This window comes from Ahaetulla prasina, chromosome 3, assembly GCF_028640845.1.
Source record: "Ahaetulla prasina isolate Xishuangbanna chromosome 3, ASM2864084v1, whole genome shotgun sequence".
Lineage (NCBI taxonomy): Eukaryota > Metazoa > Chordata > Lepidosauria > Squamata > Colubridae > Ahaetulla > Ahaetulla prasina.
In genome coordinates this window covers 211358230-211377205 of record NC_080541.1, presented here as the reverse complement: position 1 = coordinate 211377205, position 18976 = coordinate 211358230, and the positions used below count along the sequence as shown (strand labels likewise).

Genomic DNA, 18976 nt, shown 5'->3' with positions numbered 1-18976 from the left:
GCCAGACAACCATCTTACTAACTTAACTGCAGTGATTCATTTAACAGCTCTGGCAAGAATGGTTGTAAAATAGGGCAAAACTCGTTTAACTGTCTTGTGCAGCCCACAGAAATCTTGGGCTCAATTGTCTACAGAGATTCTCAGTTATCCAGGTCATGGTTGTCTCAAAGGTGCTTTTTTTTTTCTAAAGGCAACTGGGTTTTGTCCCAAAGGTGTTTTTTCCAGAGGCAACTGGACTTTCTTGTTTTTTCTTTGAAGATGTTTTGCTTCTCATCCAAGAAGCTTCTTCAGTGCTGAAGAAGCTTGTTGGATGAGAAGCAAAAATCTCTTCAAAGAAAAAACAGAAAGTCCAGCTCTGGAAAAAGCATTTTTGGACAACCATGACCTGGATGACTGAGAACCTTTTTAGCAACTGGACTTTATTTTTCCAACAAAGTCCAGTTGCTTTTTTGGGGGGGGAAAAAAAAGCACTTTTGGGATCAATTGTGATTTTACGTTGAGGTCTACCTATACGTCCAAGCCTATCCACAGGTGATAAGCTCCATGTGAAGGCTGGTGCACTTTTCCTTCAAAGAGAATTTATTTCCCTTTTCAATCCCCATGTCAACTCACAAAGCATAATAATAATAATAATAATAATAATAATAATAATAATAATAATAATAATAATAATAATAATAATAATATTATATATTATTATTAGCATCCCTGGCCTGCTCTCGAGTTGCCATAGACCGGGGGGATGGGAAACCGGCAAAATGGCACAGCAGCCAAAGACAGATGCACATTCCATGCTTATCTCTCTCAAGGCTGTATCCCAGGGTTACCTACAGCAGCCGAGGGGAGTGACCTGATGACACATCCTGGGGGGAAGGGAGAAACAGGGTCATGATTGGAGCGTAAATTACGTAGGGTCAGAACTAGCTTCACTTGGGAACATGCCGACATGAAGCTCCTAATAAATAACTGGTTTTCTTTTGAAGCTTGGCTGGAGATTCATGATTTAATTAAGGCATCCATCGGAACCCTAACACCCTAATCTTGAACCTGTGAGCAGAAAGCTCTGGGGGCAGAGATCAGTTCACAACCATGTATGAATTCTCAGCATGTTCTAGCATTGCCTTATTTAGGCTGACTGTTCACATCGAACAATCTGTGCAACCATGTGCAAATGTATCCTGGCAGCTGCTTTAGCTGGGTCTACTCGCACTTGAAGCCAAATGGTGCTTGGAAGTAGAGACAAAGAGATGAAAAACAAACTGGGAGAAAAAAGAGCAAATTCTGCTATGGTAAGTGTATTGTAGTTGGATGTGATTTAAAAAAAAGTATCAAGTGAATTGTCATCCAGTGAAGTGAAGGGTGGAGACGCTTTTTTACAATGAATAAATATATTATCGTATTTGCTGTTGCTGCTGCTACTACTACTCAAAAACCAAGATCATACTACTACTCCTCCTCCTCAAAAACCAAGATCATACTACTACTACTACTCCTCAAAAACCAAGATCATACTACTACTACTACTACCACTACTACTACTACTACTACTCAAAAACCAAGATCATAGTCGTCAGCAAACAACCCATTAATTTACCACCGATAACTTCGGAAGGAATACCACTAGAAAAAGTTGAAAGGATCAAGTACCTCATTTCTAATTTACATGAAAGCTGGAATATGACTACTGAAGTAAAAAGAAGGATAGAGAAAGGTCAAACAGCATTCTTCAAAATGAAAAAGGTCTTCTGCCATCACGACATAAGCCTAAGATTGAAAATCAGGCTTGTCAAGTGCTACGTTTTTTTCTATCCTGCTCCACAGAGTGAAGAGTTGGTCTCTGACAGAAAGCCACTTGAAGAGACTAGAAGCATTTGAAATATGGATTTATAGGCGGCTGTTACATAAAAGTTGAGTTGACAAAATCAGAAATGAGGAGGCGATAAGCCGCCCGGGAAAGCCAAGGAAAATAATCAAAACCATAAAAAAGCGAAAGTTAGAATATTTTGGACATGTGATGCGACACCCAGAAAAATAAAGCATACTTCACATAATCCTCCAAGGAAAGATTGACGGCAAAGGAGGTCCAGGCAGAAGAAGAACATCATAGCTTCTAAATCTAAGGGGCTGGTTTGGACAAAACTCAACAAATTTTTTTCATGCAGCTGTTAATAAAAATAGGATCGCCAGCATCCGATGATGGATATGGCACAAGAAGAATTTGCTACTATGGCTTTTCAGACTCAATCCCATGGGAATGCAAATGTAGTATTGGCCTGCAACTTGTTACAGTAGCGGTGCATTTTTTCCTGGAATCATCTGGCAGCTGTACAATGCTACAGGTGACTTAGGAAGATGCAAACAGGTGCTGTGTTTGGGCCCCGTATGCTTCCAAAACACCTTTTTGGAAACTAATCTATTTACTACTATATATGGTTCTTAAAAAGTAGGACAGCTTTAAAGAGGAATAACACACATTTTGGGGAAAATACAGCAATTGGTAGTTACTTGTCACATTTCTTCTTATGTAAGTGCTTCCCCTCAGCTGTTCCTTTCCTGCCCTCAGCTAAAATGGCTCTTCTTAACTTAAAGCCATCTGTCAGGGCAGCCCAGCCAAACTGCAGGGATGCAACTCAGCTATTTTTCCAAAGTCTTCATCCTCCTCGATCCCTTTTCTCCTTGGAGGTTCATGGCAAGAAGCCTTCTGAAAGAATAGCTTAGGTTGGCCATTATTTAATCCTTTGGGATGGCCGCAATAACTAGCGTATGGGAGTCTGTGGCGCTTTGAAAGCTTCCAAGGAAGAGCTGTTTGAGAGTTGAGTGACCTAGAAATGTTGACAAATTAAATTCAAGTCACTCTTGGCACTTTGAAGATGCACACAGTCATAGAAATGAAAGGAACCACAATGATCACCCTGTCCAACTTTCTGCAGTATGCTGGAAGACCAGTTACGAATGGGTTTTCTGGGATTCGTTCAGCCAATGGGACAGGATTTGCATGACTGCCTGATTCAATCCTCCAGGGCAGGGGTCTCCAACCTTGGCAACTTTAAGACATGTGGACTTCAACTCCTAGAGTTAAAGTCCACAAATCTTAAAGTTGCCAAGGTGTGCAGGAGACCCCTGCTCCAGGGTGTTGTAAAGAAAGCTTGATTATTGCTTTATTTATTTACGTTCAAAGTAGACGTTGGAGCTAATGAAAGCTGCTATTGAAGGGAATTATGGTCATGGTTACGCAATGGTTACACCTGCTCTTTGCTCAGTCTCCTTTATCACATTGTCATACCATTAATCATCACAAATAAGGAGCAGCGGTAGAGCTATTCGCCACATAGTCCATTCAGTCGTAGCTTGTATACAATACAGTTAAATATGGAATCTTGCTAGAAAGGTGCTGCTCTTCTCGGACTCTCAAAAATGACTGCATTTTAAAGTGGTAATATGTAATATGGATGTCTACACTGGAATTGATGTATATGGTACGCTACAAAGTACATAGAAGATTCTAGTTTAAAGAACTTACATGTCAAGCTATCCTGTTTCCCCAAAAATAAGACCCAACCGGAAAATAAGCCCTAGCATGATTTTTCAGGATGCTCATAATATAAGCCCTACCCCCAAAAATAAGCCCCAGTTAAGATTGTCAGCCAGACAGACACATTTAGTACCGTATTTCCCCGAAAATAAGACCTAATCGGAAAATTATCCCTAGCATGATTTTTCAAGATGCTTGTAATATAAACCCTACCCCCAAAATAAGCCCCAGGTAAGATTGTTAGCCAGATGGATTCATTTATTCCTGTATTTCCCCCAAAACAAGACCTAACCAGAAAATAAGCCCGAATGCGTCTTTTGGAGCAAAAATAAGACCCGGTCTTATTTTCGGGGAAACACAGTACATATTCTATTGCTGTAACCAGGTAAATTACTATTTTCCTGGTGGAAAAAGCAAAATGCAGAGTCTTTTAACTAAATGTATCCTGGGTTCAGTTGCAAAAATATATACAACATAATCCTTGTCTTACAACTGTCTTGCTTAGCAATAGAAAAGTTGGGCTCAATTGCGAAGGTAAGTCGAGGGAGGGAGGGAGAGGGAGAGGGAGAGAGAGACTCACCAAACATATTCAAAATGCTTTCAGGAAGGGGGGGAAAAAGGCTGTTTGCAAATGTTAACTAGATCAGGGGTCTCCAACCTTGGTCCCTTTAAGACTTGTGGATTTCAACTCCCAGAGTCCCTCAGCCAGCAAAGCTGGCTGAGGAACTCTGGGAGTTGAAGTCCACAAGTCTTAAAGGGACCAAGGTTGGAGACCCCTGCACTAGATTGTCTAGTTACAGAAACTCTCAGATCCAGGAGGCCCAAGGGTAAGCAAGCTACTCTTCCTTGTCATCACTAGAGACTCTGAGTGGGATTGGAGGTGATGAATCTTCAGCCTTCAAAGTTATAAAGAAGCTCTTCATGATGTCATCTTTGCTTCTTACCCATGGAGGTCATACAAGGAAGAGAACGGTAGCCTATTCATCCCATTCTTGTTGATGGAGAAGAGATTTGCATTATTTTCATTAAATAAGAGTTTAGGTCTTCTAAATTATTCTCCAAGTTTTTCCGGTCATGCAAGCTACCTTTGTAAATTCTCTTCTCGCCAACACCAAACACTTTTCTTCTCTGTTTACCTACCAACAAATCCACCTGCAGCACCTGATTTCTAGATGATTTCAGCATGGACTGGAAATTACAGTGACTTTTGACCTATATTTTCTCCTCTTACTACAATTCTTACTCTGCATATCCTTCTTGCCACTGCTGCTTCATCAGCTAGATAACCAAAGCTCTCAAAATTGAGCCTGAGCCAATTCTTATTATTGCGTAGTACCAAACATGCCATAAAAAGCTGCTCTAAAATGAAGTTTTAAACAAATACAAGATTCATATTCATAGCCTCTTACTGTTCCTCTTTTTTTCCTGGGCACTATAAATTTAAAGCACATATTCATAGACAGGTCAGAATTCAACATCTCAAAGTCATTGTGCAAATGCCTATCTGGGCTTCTTCAGAGGAACTGCAGAATTAGGAAACATCAACAATTGAGAAATGTGGCTATCAAAAACTCAGCTCCAGAAAGCACCAAGTGAATTGAACAGAGCTCTTGTTCTAATTTTCGACAACCTTTTCACCATAATGGAATAACAAGAGTTGGAAGGGACCTTGGAGGTCTTCTAGTCCAACCCTATGCCATTTCAAGCAAATGGTTGTCCAATCTCTTCTTAAAACCTCCAGCTTTGGAGGGAGGCAAGTTGTTCTACTGATTAATTGTGTTCATTGTCAGGAAAGTTCTCCTTAGTTCTAGGTTGCAACAGACTTTACTGAACAAAAATGCTGCTGCTGATTACAATAAGAAGACACATCAGAAATATGAGTATCTTTGCACTTGGATATTAAGAATAAGAAAAAAAATATTTCTTACTTTTCTTCCAGAATAAAAGGAGGATTCCAAAATTAGCATTAACAATGATGTGGAAAAACTTGTTTGAACTCTCTATAGAAACCATGCAGATATTAGCAATAAAATATAATATAATTGGACACACAAGGAATTTGTCTTGGTGCATACGTTCTCAGTGTACATAAAAGAAAAGATATGTTCAAGAATCATAAGGTACAACATTTAATGATAGTCATAGGGTACAAATAAGCAATAAGGAAACAATATCAATATAAATCATTAGTATACAAGCAACAAAATTACAGTCATACAGTCGTAAGTGGAAGGAGATGGGTACGATGAGAAGATTAATAGTAGTGCATATTTAGTAACTAGTTTGACAGTGTTAAGGGAATTATTTGCTTAGCAAAGTGATGGCGTTCAGGAAAAAACTGTTTTTGTGTCTAGTTGTTCTGATGTGCAGTGCTCTATAGCGTCGTTTTGAGGGTAGGAGTTGAAACAGTTTATGTCCAGGATGTGAGGGATCTGTAAATATTTTCACAGCCCTCTTTTTGACTCGTGCAGTATACAGGTCCTCAATGGAAGGCAGGTTGGTAGCCATTGTTTTTTCTGCAGTTCTAATTATCCTCTAAAGTCTGTGTCTGTCTTGTTGGGTTGCAGAACCAAACCAGACAGTTATAGAGGTGCAGATGACAGACTCAATAGCAATAGCCCTTAGACTTGTATACAGCTTCATCATGCTTTACGGCACTCTCTAAGCCGTTATTATCCCCAACAATCTGGGTCCTCATTTTACCAACTTAGGAAGGAGGGAAGGCTGAGTCAACCTTGAGCCGGTCAAACTCCTAGCTGTGAGCAGAGTTAGCCTGCAATACTCTATTCTAAACACTGTGCCAACATGGCTCCCTATTAATTCCCTATTATGACGCCACCAGTGCAGTAAGGGGGTGGGGAGGGAAACACCATCCCCACTGGAATCATAAACTTAGAAGAGTTGAATAATCCAGAGCAGGAAAGTTGGAGAGGGAAGCTCTAAAGAAAGACAGTCTACGTGTGGGCTTCTGGAGGGGGGAGAGGGAGGGGAGACACAGAGGAGATGAAATATTAATTCCTCTTGGCAAAGAAAAAAATGGTCCATTGTTTCTGAAACCATCAGCCTTCCAAAGTTTCTTCTCCCTTCCCCCCCTTCCCCAAGAGAACCGAATTTTCCCAAATTCTTTAAAAGACACACACATACCCACAAGCTTCCATTTTCAGAAAGCAGTGCTGGACAGCGAGAGAGCGCGCGATTCAGAGAATTACATCAATCATTAAACAGTTAAATGAAGTTAGGATGACAGTTGCTATTGTTGTCTCTAAGCACTCTTGGCTTTTCCAAAGCAGCTGCCAGATCCTATTAGATGTATAAAAAGAGGATGCTTTAGACCAAAGGGAACTGGGATATTCTATTGAAATGTGGAGACAATAGCTGATTTCTATAAACTCCTCAAGTCCTGTATAACATCTGTCCAGAATCAATTTTTGACCTAATGTTTCTTTTCACTGAATATTAGATTTACTATCTGAATGCAATTTGTTCTCTGGCCTGGAATTGTCGCATGGGGCCCAAAGCAATGAGATGCAACCCGCTGCCAAGGCCTCCTGCATCGGCACCATTTAAATTAGAACTCAAACAAACAAACAGCAAAGCTTTTGTTGGATTTTATAAAACTCACACGGCATGTCCTCGTAAGAGGTCTTTAGGTGCCTCAAGCCCAGAGAGACCACAGTCCTATGGGACAAGGACCTTGGGCAAGAGACCTGCCTGAGGTCTTGTAGTCCATAAGAAACACAATCTCAGAGAATCATACGAAGGACTGTTTCAACTCCAGAGATAAGATAGAAGTTCAAATGCATAAGTTCGCATGTCAGGTTAAGCCATGAGTTGGCTGAAAAACCATCCATCGGTTAGGTTTTTCATGTTGGGAGGATGTAGCGTGTTAGGTTAAAGTAGAACAAGCCACATTAAGGGTTTGCATTTTACGTGAATGCAATCATTTTGCATGAGATATGTAGGCATTAAAAGCTATGCCATAATGTGAATGGGTTTATTTTTTTCCCTGTATAAATCCAGCCAGCCGTGGCTCATTCAAATAAACAATAATTAAACTATGACTTTAGGCTCTGATCAAACCCAATCTTCGACTCGTCATGTGGTAAGCATTATGGGAAGACTGGATGGGTACGCACAACTCATTAAATCTTAAGCATAAGTCACGCAACTACTGGTTATACATTTACACATTCATTCTATCTAAATAAATAACAACACATATGAGAGCTTAGTATCATGGTCTCTCTCTTTTTTTTTAAGGTCACTCAATCCCATTTGAGCTTAACATAGTGTACGTATGTATAGTGTTACCCTGTAGTAAGATGGGTGACCCATACATTTGATTAAATAAATGATAATGTATGAATCTAGCTACTCTGCTTCCCATGACAGGGTAAGAACCACTGCTTTGTTTCATCTCCACCTACACTCATGAAATAAAGGAATTCAATTTAGCAAAAATGGAGATCATGGAATGATCTTACAGAAGATCTGTCACCATAACACTTCTGGGACATAATGAAGAGGACCAGAGAAATAGAAATGGTGTCCTTGAGCTGTATCAGGAAGAACATTTGTTTTTAATGTATTTTAAGGTTATTCACAGTCAATTGCTGAGATAGGCAGCCATACAAATCGAATGAACAAACAAACAAACAAATCACCCAATCCAAGCAAGTTTTCCAAATGTTTGCTTCATATTCTAAGTTGAGGACCAGGAATTCTTGTTTGAGATGCTGTAGCCATACTACCGTAGGTTTTGTAACGTAGAGCTTCTTTGCCTCTTTCTTTGATGCCTTATAAATTCGTACCCAGATAGTTTGTTGACACAGTTAAAAAGAAAAGTTCCACTTACCCATACGGTCTCTGAATAAGAGCTGGATGTAACTGCTGCACCCCTAAGGTAAAACCTAGGGAAAAATGGTTGAAGCAAAGTTAAACTAAATCATGCAACTTGGCAGCTTCTTCAACAGTCTAATCCAGGGGTCTGTAAACTTGGCTCTTTTAAGACTTGTGGACTTCAATTCCCAGAGTTACCAGGAACTCTGGGAGTTGAAGTCCACAAGTATTAAAAGAGCCAAGTTTCAGACTCCTTGTCTAATCCAACTATAGGACTGTGCATCTTATCGCTTTCACATGTTCAATTGTTAATATGCAATTTTTTTTACTACCATCTCTGTGGGCGTGGCTTGATGGGCATGGCAGGGGAAGGATACTGCAAAATCTCCATTCCCTCCCCACTCCTGTGGGAAGGATATTGCAAAATCTCCATTCCCACCCCACTCTGGGGCCAGCCAGAGGTGGTATTTACTGGTTCTCTGAACTACTCAAAATTTCCACTACCGGTTCTCCAGAACCTGTCAGAACCTGCTGGATTTCACCCATTATGCACTAAGCTGTTTTGGACTGTGCTAGAAAGATGTATAATAATACTGAATGTCTTCCCTTTCTTTAAAACTTTCCATCCTCTCTTACACAACATGACTTGAATAGAATAATGGTACTGCAGTTGACCAATCCTCCCCAAACGTCTAGATTGATGCTCGCATTTGCATCTGTTATTACTTTCTACTCAAGTGCCTCCAGTTTATTTATTTATTTAGATTGTGATTAAATTCAATTCTCTTAACATTCACCTTGAGACTGTATTACATTTACATCTTTGTTTCCTTGTGGTACACCTTCTGGAAGCAGAGCAATAAACATTTAAAAATAACTTCGGTATGAACTGCTGCAGTGTTTTAACTCAAAATAGGGTCTTCTTTCGTCTTCTCTATTTTTGGCAAAGAAAGTTTCAAAAATATCGTCCCCGGGTGAAATAGTACATACTGCGGCGATGTACTTAAATCACAGCCTAAGCTTTATTAGCCTCAATCTTAATTAGGTTTTCCTTAATTATTTACTATGTTGTGAACTCCATCTACTGCGTTAACTCAGAGTTCTGTAAACTGTGCACACCAACAAAAATAATTTAATTCAGTACAGTAATCAGGTTTAGTATGTTGGTTACTACCTTTAAAGCGCTCCATGGCTTAGGGCCGGGTTATTTACGGGACCGCCTACTGCTACCGACTGCCTCCCAACGACCCGTGCGTTCTCACAGAGGGGGACTCCTAAGGGTGCCGTCCGCCAAGCAATGTCCGCTGGCGGCCCCCAGGGGAAGGGCCTTCTCTGTGGGGGTTCCCACCCTCTGGAATGAACTTCCCCCAGGACTCCGCCAACTTCCTGACCTTCGAACCTTTCGCCGCGAGCTGAAAACATATTTATTTATTTGCGCAGGACTGGCATAAGATTTTAGTTTTTAATTTGGTTTTACTGTTTTAATTATATTTTAATTTGGGCCAATTTAATAAGTTTTTTAAATGTTATTTTATCTTGTATTTATTCTGTTGTTCTGGCTGTAAACCGCCCTGAGTCCTTCGGGAGAAGGGTGGTATAAAAATCTAATTAAATAAATAAAAAAAATTGTGAACTTAACTAATGTATACGATGAGAAGAGCTGGTTATGCTTTGGAGAAAAATCCATGTATTACAGAAAACCATATTCAAAATCTGCCTAATGTTATTTTTTCTGTACGTTTTTTAAAAAGACGATTAAAGAAGAAATTGTGCAGAACAGAGTATTATTCAGATAAACGACCCTTTCTTTGGTAGATAAATGCAGCACTGACATGAACCTGATTTATAGAAAACCACTCCTATCTAATTGGAAAATATTTGGCTGTAGTTTTTCAACTCTGTATACAAATTGAAATCATTTTCATCTTTATGCAGCAATTTCTTTCTGTTTTTACAATACAATTATTTTTAATTCATATTCAAAATTGCAGATATATAACATATTTTTTGGAGTATAAGATGCTCTGGACTATAAGATGCACCTACCTTTTTTGGTAAGGAAAACAAGAAAAAGAAATCTGCCTCTGCCTCCCAGCAATTTTGCCTCGTTGCAGTAAACAGCAAACAGCCTGCTTTACTTTCGTTTTTGTTTTCAGCATAGCTTGATTAGCACAAGAAAAACAAATCTGCTCCCAGCAATTTACCTCCTTGCAGCAAACAGCAGAGGCTGGCGCAGCAAAAAGCAATAGCAATCGCTGCAGCCTGAAACAGCTGAGAATTGGGGACAATAAACTTGTGCTAATTAGGCTGTGCTGAAGCTGAAATGGGCTGTTTCTTCTTGCTGATTGCTGCAAGGAGATAAACTGCTGGGAGGCAGAGGCCAAAGGGTGAGGGTCAGTGGGTAGGTGGGGCTACATTCGGTGTATAAGACACACCCAAATTTTCACCCCCTTTTAGGGGTGAAAAAGGTGCATCTTATACTCCAAAAAATACGGTATTCAAATACACTGTACATGTTAAAATATATTTGAACATACTTTCTGATTTCTTTTTTTTAAGCAATTAAGATCTTCACCTTATATCTTTGCAGTTTCTATTTCGTGTGTTACACAATGCTAGAAACTGAGGAAATAGAATCTAAATTGAAGTGCAGGGCTCAAGATTTCTATTGCTGATTCCCATCTGCATCTATCGTTTCCCCTCATTCGGGCTTTATTTACAAGTGTGAAATTTCCAGCAATTCTCTTGTTTTCAGGAACCTCACAATTTAGCATTCTACATAGAAGGGGACTTTTTATTAATGAAATAGTAATACAGCTACATATACCCTATGAGACATAGAAACACAGAGTTGGAAGGGGATGGGCTATTGAATCCACAAAACTCCACCCTCAGCTTCATCCAAGAATCCAAATTAAGGTCTCCATCCAGATCACACAGAGAAAAAGAAAGTCAGCACCACTCTGGGTTCACTGCATTTTCTCCAAGGAAGATATTTCTAACCTTCAGTTGATACCTCTGAAATTTAAATTTATTATTCTGTGTCCTGCATCTGAAACAACCAAACAGTTCTGATGTTCTTCTGTCAGAAATATCTTCTGTTCAGAGATATTTGAAGAATGTATTATATTCCCCTTTACTTTGGAGGTTAAACATACCCAGTTCCTTCAATTCCCCCTACTGGGTTCTCACTTTGCTAGGCCAGTGATGGTGAATCTATGACACGTGTGTCAAAGACGAAACGCCACGCCGTGCTGTTTTGGGTGACACACCAGCATTCCCCAGCACCCAACAATTGTTTTCAGAAGCATGCCTGGTTCTCAACACAATTTTTGGAGGCTGCAGGGACCACGCAAGAATGGGGTATACTTTTTGCATGGTCTCTGGTCTCTCCGAAAATGAGTTTATTTTACTTGTATTTCATTTTTTGTATTTACATGACATTTCTTTATATAATACATGATTGGACTGTGTTTTTTTTAAATAAATGAATGCCAGCAGAGTGAAATTAGGTTTATTTTCTCAATTTTTGACCAAAATCCAAATAAGTTCTCACCCCCTCAAGGGGCATTCCAAGAAATTAAAATGGTAGCTTGGTTGCAGCCCAAAACTGTGCTAGGATGTGTGTTCATATACTAGTGGGGGGAAAGTCAAAGGTAAGATTGTTTTAATTTTAAGAAATTAAGTGAGAAACTAACATGCATCGAAGCGAAATGCCAACAAGCATTATCATCATTTCCAGGAACGTTTCTGGAGAAGCTTTCTTGGAAAATACACTGACAGGACTTTTAGGCTGTCTCCTCTATGGAAATGTACCTGCTCTCCCCACCAGGAGAAAGAAGATGGAAGAGGAAGTGGTGCAGAGGATTCTGGGAAATTACATAAATTGGTGGGAGCAATCCACGCAGCTTGCCTTCCAAGAAAGGGGTGATAGGTGATTGGTTTCGCTCATTGTGGCTGCCATTTTGTGAAAGTGCTTGTGACATAAAAGTGCTTATGACATGCTCTCACCAGTTCAAATTTGTACACTAGCCCTGCAAGTTGTGGAAAATCAACCATACGTGCATGTTTTAAAATATGCATCGCAATGGAATTTTGCCAGGTTTTTTTATTTCTCTTGAACAGCAAATGAAGGATGGGGAAAGCATTGCAAACAGAACTCTCCCCAAATTCAAAACACCCTGTTCTGAGCACAAAACAGCCCTTTCAAGTATGTTGGAAACATTTCAAGTTTGCCACAGAGTTTCATGCTCAGAACAGTCGCTCTTGACACCTGTCAAAAGGGCTCAAAAACCAGTTTTGTGTCACACCTGAAACAACTGGTTTGTACTTAAAAACAGAGAGTTGAGATAATTTAAATTTGAAATGTTTGCCTATACCTAGCAAGAACACTATCGAAAGGAGAGTAATTTTAAAGCATCAAATTGATGAGATCATGGGAATGATGCACTAATTCCAATTCCTGCTTTGTTTTGAATGTGCCTGTTTTGATGGCATGACCAATTATGATTAAGGCAAAAAAAAAAAAAAGGACAAAGCTTGGGCAAAAATGAAAAAGGGAACATTTTTTTTAAATTTGCATTTATATCCCGCCCTTCTCCGAAGACTCAGGGCGGCTTACACCATATTAGCAATAGTCTTCATCCTATTTGTATATTTATATACAAAGTCAACTTATTGCCCCCAACAATCTAGGTCCTCATTTTACCTACCTTATAAAGGATGGAAGGCTGAGTCAACCTTGGGCCTGGTGGGACTAGAACCTGCAGTAATTGCAGGCAGCTGTGTTAAAAGCAGACTGTCTTACCAGTCTGAGCCACAGAGGCCCTTCACATCCCTTTCTACCATCTGACTCTGGTCAACTGGTACAAAAGCTAGCCTTGCTTTGCTATTTAAGTATAAATTCCAGGCACTGGTTTTGTGAACATTGTTCTTGATTCCCTGTCATGATTTTAGTCAACTGAGCTTTCATATAAGGCTTGCTAGTAAAACAGAGAAAAAGATACATACTAAGTTACCAGCCCCTAATCATTCTTGTCTCATGTCTGTTAAGCTTTATGCTCAACTATAAAACTCAGCTCTCCAGATAGATTACCTCTTATTCAGGAAACAACTTACTCAGCAGAAAGCATGAAGACATGATTTGGCTGAATTAGCTTCTTTTCCCCCCCAATAAGAACAAAGTCACATATAAACAAAAAAATATGTCCATTTAAGATTCAGAAATCAATAAATATGTATAAATCTTACACTCCTGGGTTAAAATTCTAGGTTTTTCACTCCAAACTTTCTGATTCAAAAGATACTGCCTATTCTCTTGACGGCTTGGAAGGATCCTGATCTTCAGTTATCATTTGAGAAATGTTTCTCAAGCCGTACCAGCTTCAGGCAACATTCCCTACTAACAGTATGGACAGCGCATGTCGATTTTGCTAGGTATTTTACTTAAACTTTATCTCTGTAGCTGTCCATCTCAACCCAGTGACTCTGGATGGCGAACAAGTGCAAGTTGCACAAGAGAAAAACTATGCTCAGTTTTATCCCAAGCACGCTCGTATTAATCTATGCAAGATAGAATCTCTCAACTATAGTCTTGACAAGCCAACATACAGTTGCATATGTCCCGTCAGGAAGGACATGAAATGCAGCATTGCAGGAAAAAATGATAAGAATCCAACTGCAAAACAAACGTATGAAGAATTAATGAGTCAAGAGGAAAGGGAAGCTGGAGAAAGTTGGATGATGGGATGGAGCTGTTGCGATTCTTGAGAACATAGAAGTGAGGCATTTGAGGAACAAAAGTGAATGTTTGAATCAATGTAAAGGTGTGCTATATTGATATCAATATAGCATACCTATATATTGATATCAATATATACGTGTGATGGGACACGATGGCTCAGTGGCTAAGACGCTGACCTTGTCGATTGAAAGGTCGGCAGCTCAGTGGTTCGAATCCCTAGTGCCGTGTAACGGGGTGAGCTCCCGTTACTTGTCCCAGCTTCTGCCAACCTAGCAGTTCAAAAGCACATAAAAAATGCAAGTAGAAAAATAGGGACCAACTTTGATGGGAAGGTAACAGCGTTCCGTGCGCCTTTGGCGCTGAGTCATGCCAGCCACATGACCATGGAGACATCTTTGGACAGCGCTGGCTCTTCGGCTTTGAAAAGGATATGAACACCGCCCCCTAGAGTCGGGAACAACTAGCACATATGTACAAGGGGAACCTTTACCTTTATAGGTGTAATGGGTATAAGGATGCCTTGCAAGAATAGAAAAATATAAAGGTGTAATTTAGATTTAGTTGCTTTTTATTTTATGTTTGTTTTTAATTTCTGTTCTTTTATTACTTTTTATTCTTTTTTCCTGTGCATGGAATAATGTACCTTATTCCCTAAAGGAACAGTACAATAGATATGTATGTACATATGCAGATCCAGCTACTTTGGATTATTTAAACCATGGCTTAGGGCAGTGTGTAAACCCAGACAGTAATGCACAAAGCTAAACCAAGATTATTAACCATGCTTATTGAACAATCCACAATGGCCTGCTTCATACAAAGTGATACAATTTTCAACTGTATTTTGCAAATTATGGTTGAGTCCTTCGGGAGAAGGGCGGTATACAAATTAAATAATAATAATAATTATTATTATTATTATTATTATTATTATTATTATTATTATTATTATTATTATTAGATAGAGGTTGCATTTTGAATCCTCTGACACATTACTTTGATACTTCCTACACGGAATGGCAGGTTATAAATATTTGAATAAATCAATAAAGCTAGGCCAGAAAACAGGGAAACTCCATAATGATTTAGTATAGCAGCCCCCAACCTTTATGGCACCAGGGACTGGCATTGTGGAAGAAACTTTTTCCATGGACCATGGAGTGGGGAGGAGGAGCATGCAACCTAGATCCCTCATATGCGCCATTCACAGTAGGGTTCACGCTTCAATGAGAATCTAATGCCTGTTGAACTGAAGTGCAGCCAAGGTGGTGATGCTAGCACTGGGGAACAGCAGCAAATAAAGATGAAGCCTTACTCGTTCGCCCACTGCTCACCTCCACCTGTGCGGCCCAGTTCCTAACAGGCCATGGACCAGCATTGGTCCATAACCTGGGGGTTGGGTACCCTTGACTTAGTGCTGAGTTTCAGCAACTTTAAGCTGTATTGACTGCATATTGGTGAGCCATGGTTAGAGTGCAGTACTGCAGGCTACTTCTGCTGACTGCCGCCTGCCTGCAATTTGGCAGTTCAAATCTCACCAGGCTCAAGGTTGACTCAGCCTTCCATCCTTCCAAGGTGGCTAAAATGAGGACCGAGGTTGTTGGGGGCAATAAAAACTGCTTAGAGAGGACTGTAAAGCGGTATATAAGTCTAAGTGCTATTGCTAAACTGGTGGGGAATTCTAGGAATTGAAGGCCACACGGCTTAAAGCTGCTGGGGTTGAGAAATAATGGCTTAGTGCAGGGGTGTCCAAACTTGGCCCTTTGGAGAGTGGTGGACTTCAACTCCCAGAATTCCCCAGCCAGCATGAGCTATAAATTTAAGCAAGTTGCTAGTTGGAGAATTCTGGGAGTTGAAGTCCACCACTCTCCAAAGGGCCAAGTTTGGACACCCCTGGCTTAGTGCAATGTCTGAACCTAATTGTGGCTATTTACTGGGGCTTCTGCTGCAGTGCACCTGCATAATAGCACCTCCACTGATAGCCAGGGAGACTCTTTGTGGCTTTGGATACACCAAGCTTGGAAGTAGAGAACAAGGAAGAAAATACTGCAGGATTTACTTGAATGCTGCATAAAGCATGAGAGTGAAATAAAATTGAAGAGCCCCCTCTCAACAAAGGGAAAGGGATATGACATCATATACCTCCAATCTACAACACAGTTCTTTCAGCAGTTCCAAGAAGGCTCCACACCTATTTGCACTACTCAGGTGATCCTGAGGACACAGATTTATTTATTTATTTATTTATTAATCACATTTATATACTGCCCTATCTCCCGAAGGACTCAGGGCGGTTCACAGGCAAATAAAAAACATATAAATACAGATTAAAATAACAATTAAAAAACTTATTCTAAAAGGCCGAATTATTAAAAACAATATAAATAATAAAACCCATTTAAAACCAATAAATTTAAAATCTAATCCAGTCCTGCGCAGATGAATAAGTGTGTTTTAAGCTCGCGACGGAAGGTTCGGAGGTCCGGAAGTTGACGAAGTCCTGGGGGGAGTTCGTTCCAGAGGGTGGGAGCCCCCACAGAGAAGGCCCTTCCCCTGGGCGTCACCAGACGACACTGCCTCGCTGACGGCACCCTGAGGAGTCCCTCTCTGTGAGAGCGCACGGGTCGGTGAGAGGTATTCGGTAGCAGTAGGCGGTCCCGTAAATAACCCGGCCCTATGCCATGGAGCGCTTTAAAGGTGGTTACCAAGACCTTGAAGCGCACCCGGAAGGCCACAGGTAGCCAGTGCAGTCTGCGCAGGATAGGTGTCATACGGGAGCCACGAGGGGCTCCCTCTATCACCCGCGCAGCCGCATTCTGGACTAACTGCAGCCTCCGGATGCCCTTCAAGGGGAGCCCCATGTAGAGAGCATTGCAGTAATCCAGGCAAGACGTCACGAGGGCATGAGTGAGATAAACCTCCAAGTGACCTCAACGACTCTCTAAAAGAATGCAAATGACCGGCTGCCTTCAAGGAATAGAAATCCTTCCATTCCCCACCATCGAAGTCAGAACTGAAGAAGCTTCTTGGATGAGAAGCGAAATGTCTTCAAAGAAAACAACAACAACCCAGAAAGCCCAGTTGCCTCTTGAAAAAAGCAGGTTAGAGCTCTAGACTGGATTATCTCTACTGAAGTCCATATAAAACAGTGTTTCTCAACTTTGGCAGGCTTTAAGATGGGGAATTCTGGAAGTTGAAGTTCACTCATCTTAAAGCTGCCAAGGTTGAGAAACGCTGGCATGGAAGATGAAATAACTTAAGTGGCGGTAAGAGAAGAGCTATTGGCCTCACCAGTTTGAATACTCCTTGGCTTTGCTCCCAGATATGCTAGGTTGACGTTTGCCTTCCGCCCATCAATGATGGGATTGGGATCTTTACAGGCTCTTTCAGCTGCAGCTCTGTCAGTCATGGTGACCTGGAAAGAAGCAGACAATTTCCCTTTGTAGAAATACAGATCAAGCACAGACTTTGTTTTAGAAATGCGTAGCACAACTTCACTCCAAATGGATTGGACAGGGTTGTATGCAACAATTAAAAACAAGATGTAGGAAAAGCAACCTTAAAGTTAAAGCATAACCAGTTTTACATTAGATAAATACATTTTTTCACATACGGTGTTAGCATGGCACAGGTGTACCTCCCATCAAATAAGATGGAATCAGGGAGTCCACAGGAGTCGTCTCTGTGTATGCTTGGTAGGTATTCTTGTAAATTATACAGTTGTATATGGTATAATAAGAAGAAAATTAAAGCCAAGGTGATGGGTGCTACAGCATGATCAAAGCCCTGCTCATTTTTATACCCACCATCCTGATTTTTTCAGACCTCCCCAGATCAACCCTGATGAAAACTTGCAGATAAGAGCCATACTTATCTGTTCACTGTAGTGTTTATTTTTTTTTTATTTGCATTTATATCCCGCCCTTCTCCGAAGACTCAGGGCGGCTTACACTATGTTAGCAATAGTCTTCATCCATTTGTATATTATATACAAAGTCAACTTATTGCCCCCCAACAATCTGGGTCCTCATTTTACCTACCTTATAAAGGATGGAAGGCTGAGTCAACCTTGTTGTGGCAATGAGTCAATTTCAAAAACCATGCAAAGATCAAAGACAGTCAATACAAAAGTCCATTTTGACAGAGTACAGTATTGTAACCAGACAGGTCTTCATATACCCATCCCAGTTTTGTTTTTTAAAGAAAATTATCTTAACCTGATTATCCCCCATGCATGTAAATATTGGCTTGCTTTAGACACTGTTTACCAGTAATCATCTGACAGGAAGACCCCAGAAGACAAGTTCAGGATCCAAAAACATCTTGGCAGACTTGAACAATGGGCCCTATGCAACAAAATGAATTTTAATGTGGAGAAAAGCAAAGTTTTACATGTAGGCAGGAAGAACCAAAGGTATAATTATAGATTAGGCAAGACCTGGCTCAAAAACAGTAACTGTGAGTGGGACCTTGGAGTCCTAGTGGATGATCATTTGAAGATGAGCCAGCAGTATACGGCAGCAGCCAAAAAAGCTAATACAACTCTGAGTTGTATAAACAGAGGCATAGAATCAAAATCATATGAAGTATTAGTGCCACTTTATAAAACCCTAGTACTGTAATGGTGAACCTATGGCACGGGTGCCACAGGTTGCACGCAGAGCCTTCTCTGTGGGCACGCCAGCCATTGTCCCAGCCCAACTCCACCGTGCATGCACACACACATCCCGCCGGCCAGCTGGTCTTTGGGGCTCTCTGCCGTGCATGTGCGGAGGGTGGGGGGGCATATGAAGATGTGCACACACATGCGCGGGGGACCCCGGGGCACATGCATGGGCCGGTCACATTGCATTTTGGGGGTT

General features: G+C 40.7%; 1 protein-coding gene across 1 annotated transcript in view; it reads right to left on the bottom strand.

Moving 5' to 3' along the window:
* Nucleotides 1-18976, bottom strand: part of RBM38 (RNA binding motif protein 38) — a 51326-nt gene that overhangs the window by 22524 nt on the left and 9826 nt on the right. Inside the window, exons 2-3 of the mRNA XM_058178863.1 lie at nucleotides 17406-17529; nucleotides 8388-8442 (exon numbers count right to left, since the gene is read on the bottom strand). Of these exons, the coding sequence (XP_058034846.1) occupies nucleotides 8388-8442; nucleotides 17406-17529 (179 nt within the window). The remainder of the gene's footprint in view (nucleotides 1-8387; nucleotides 8443-17405; nucleotides 17530-18976) is intronic.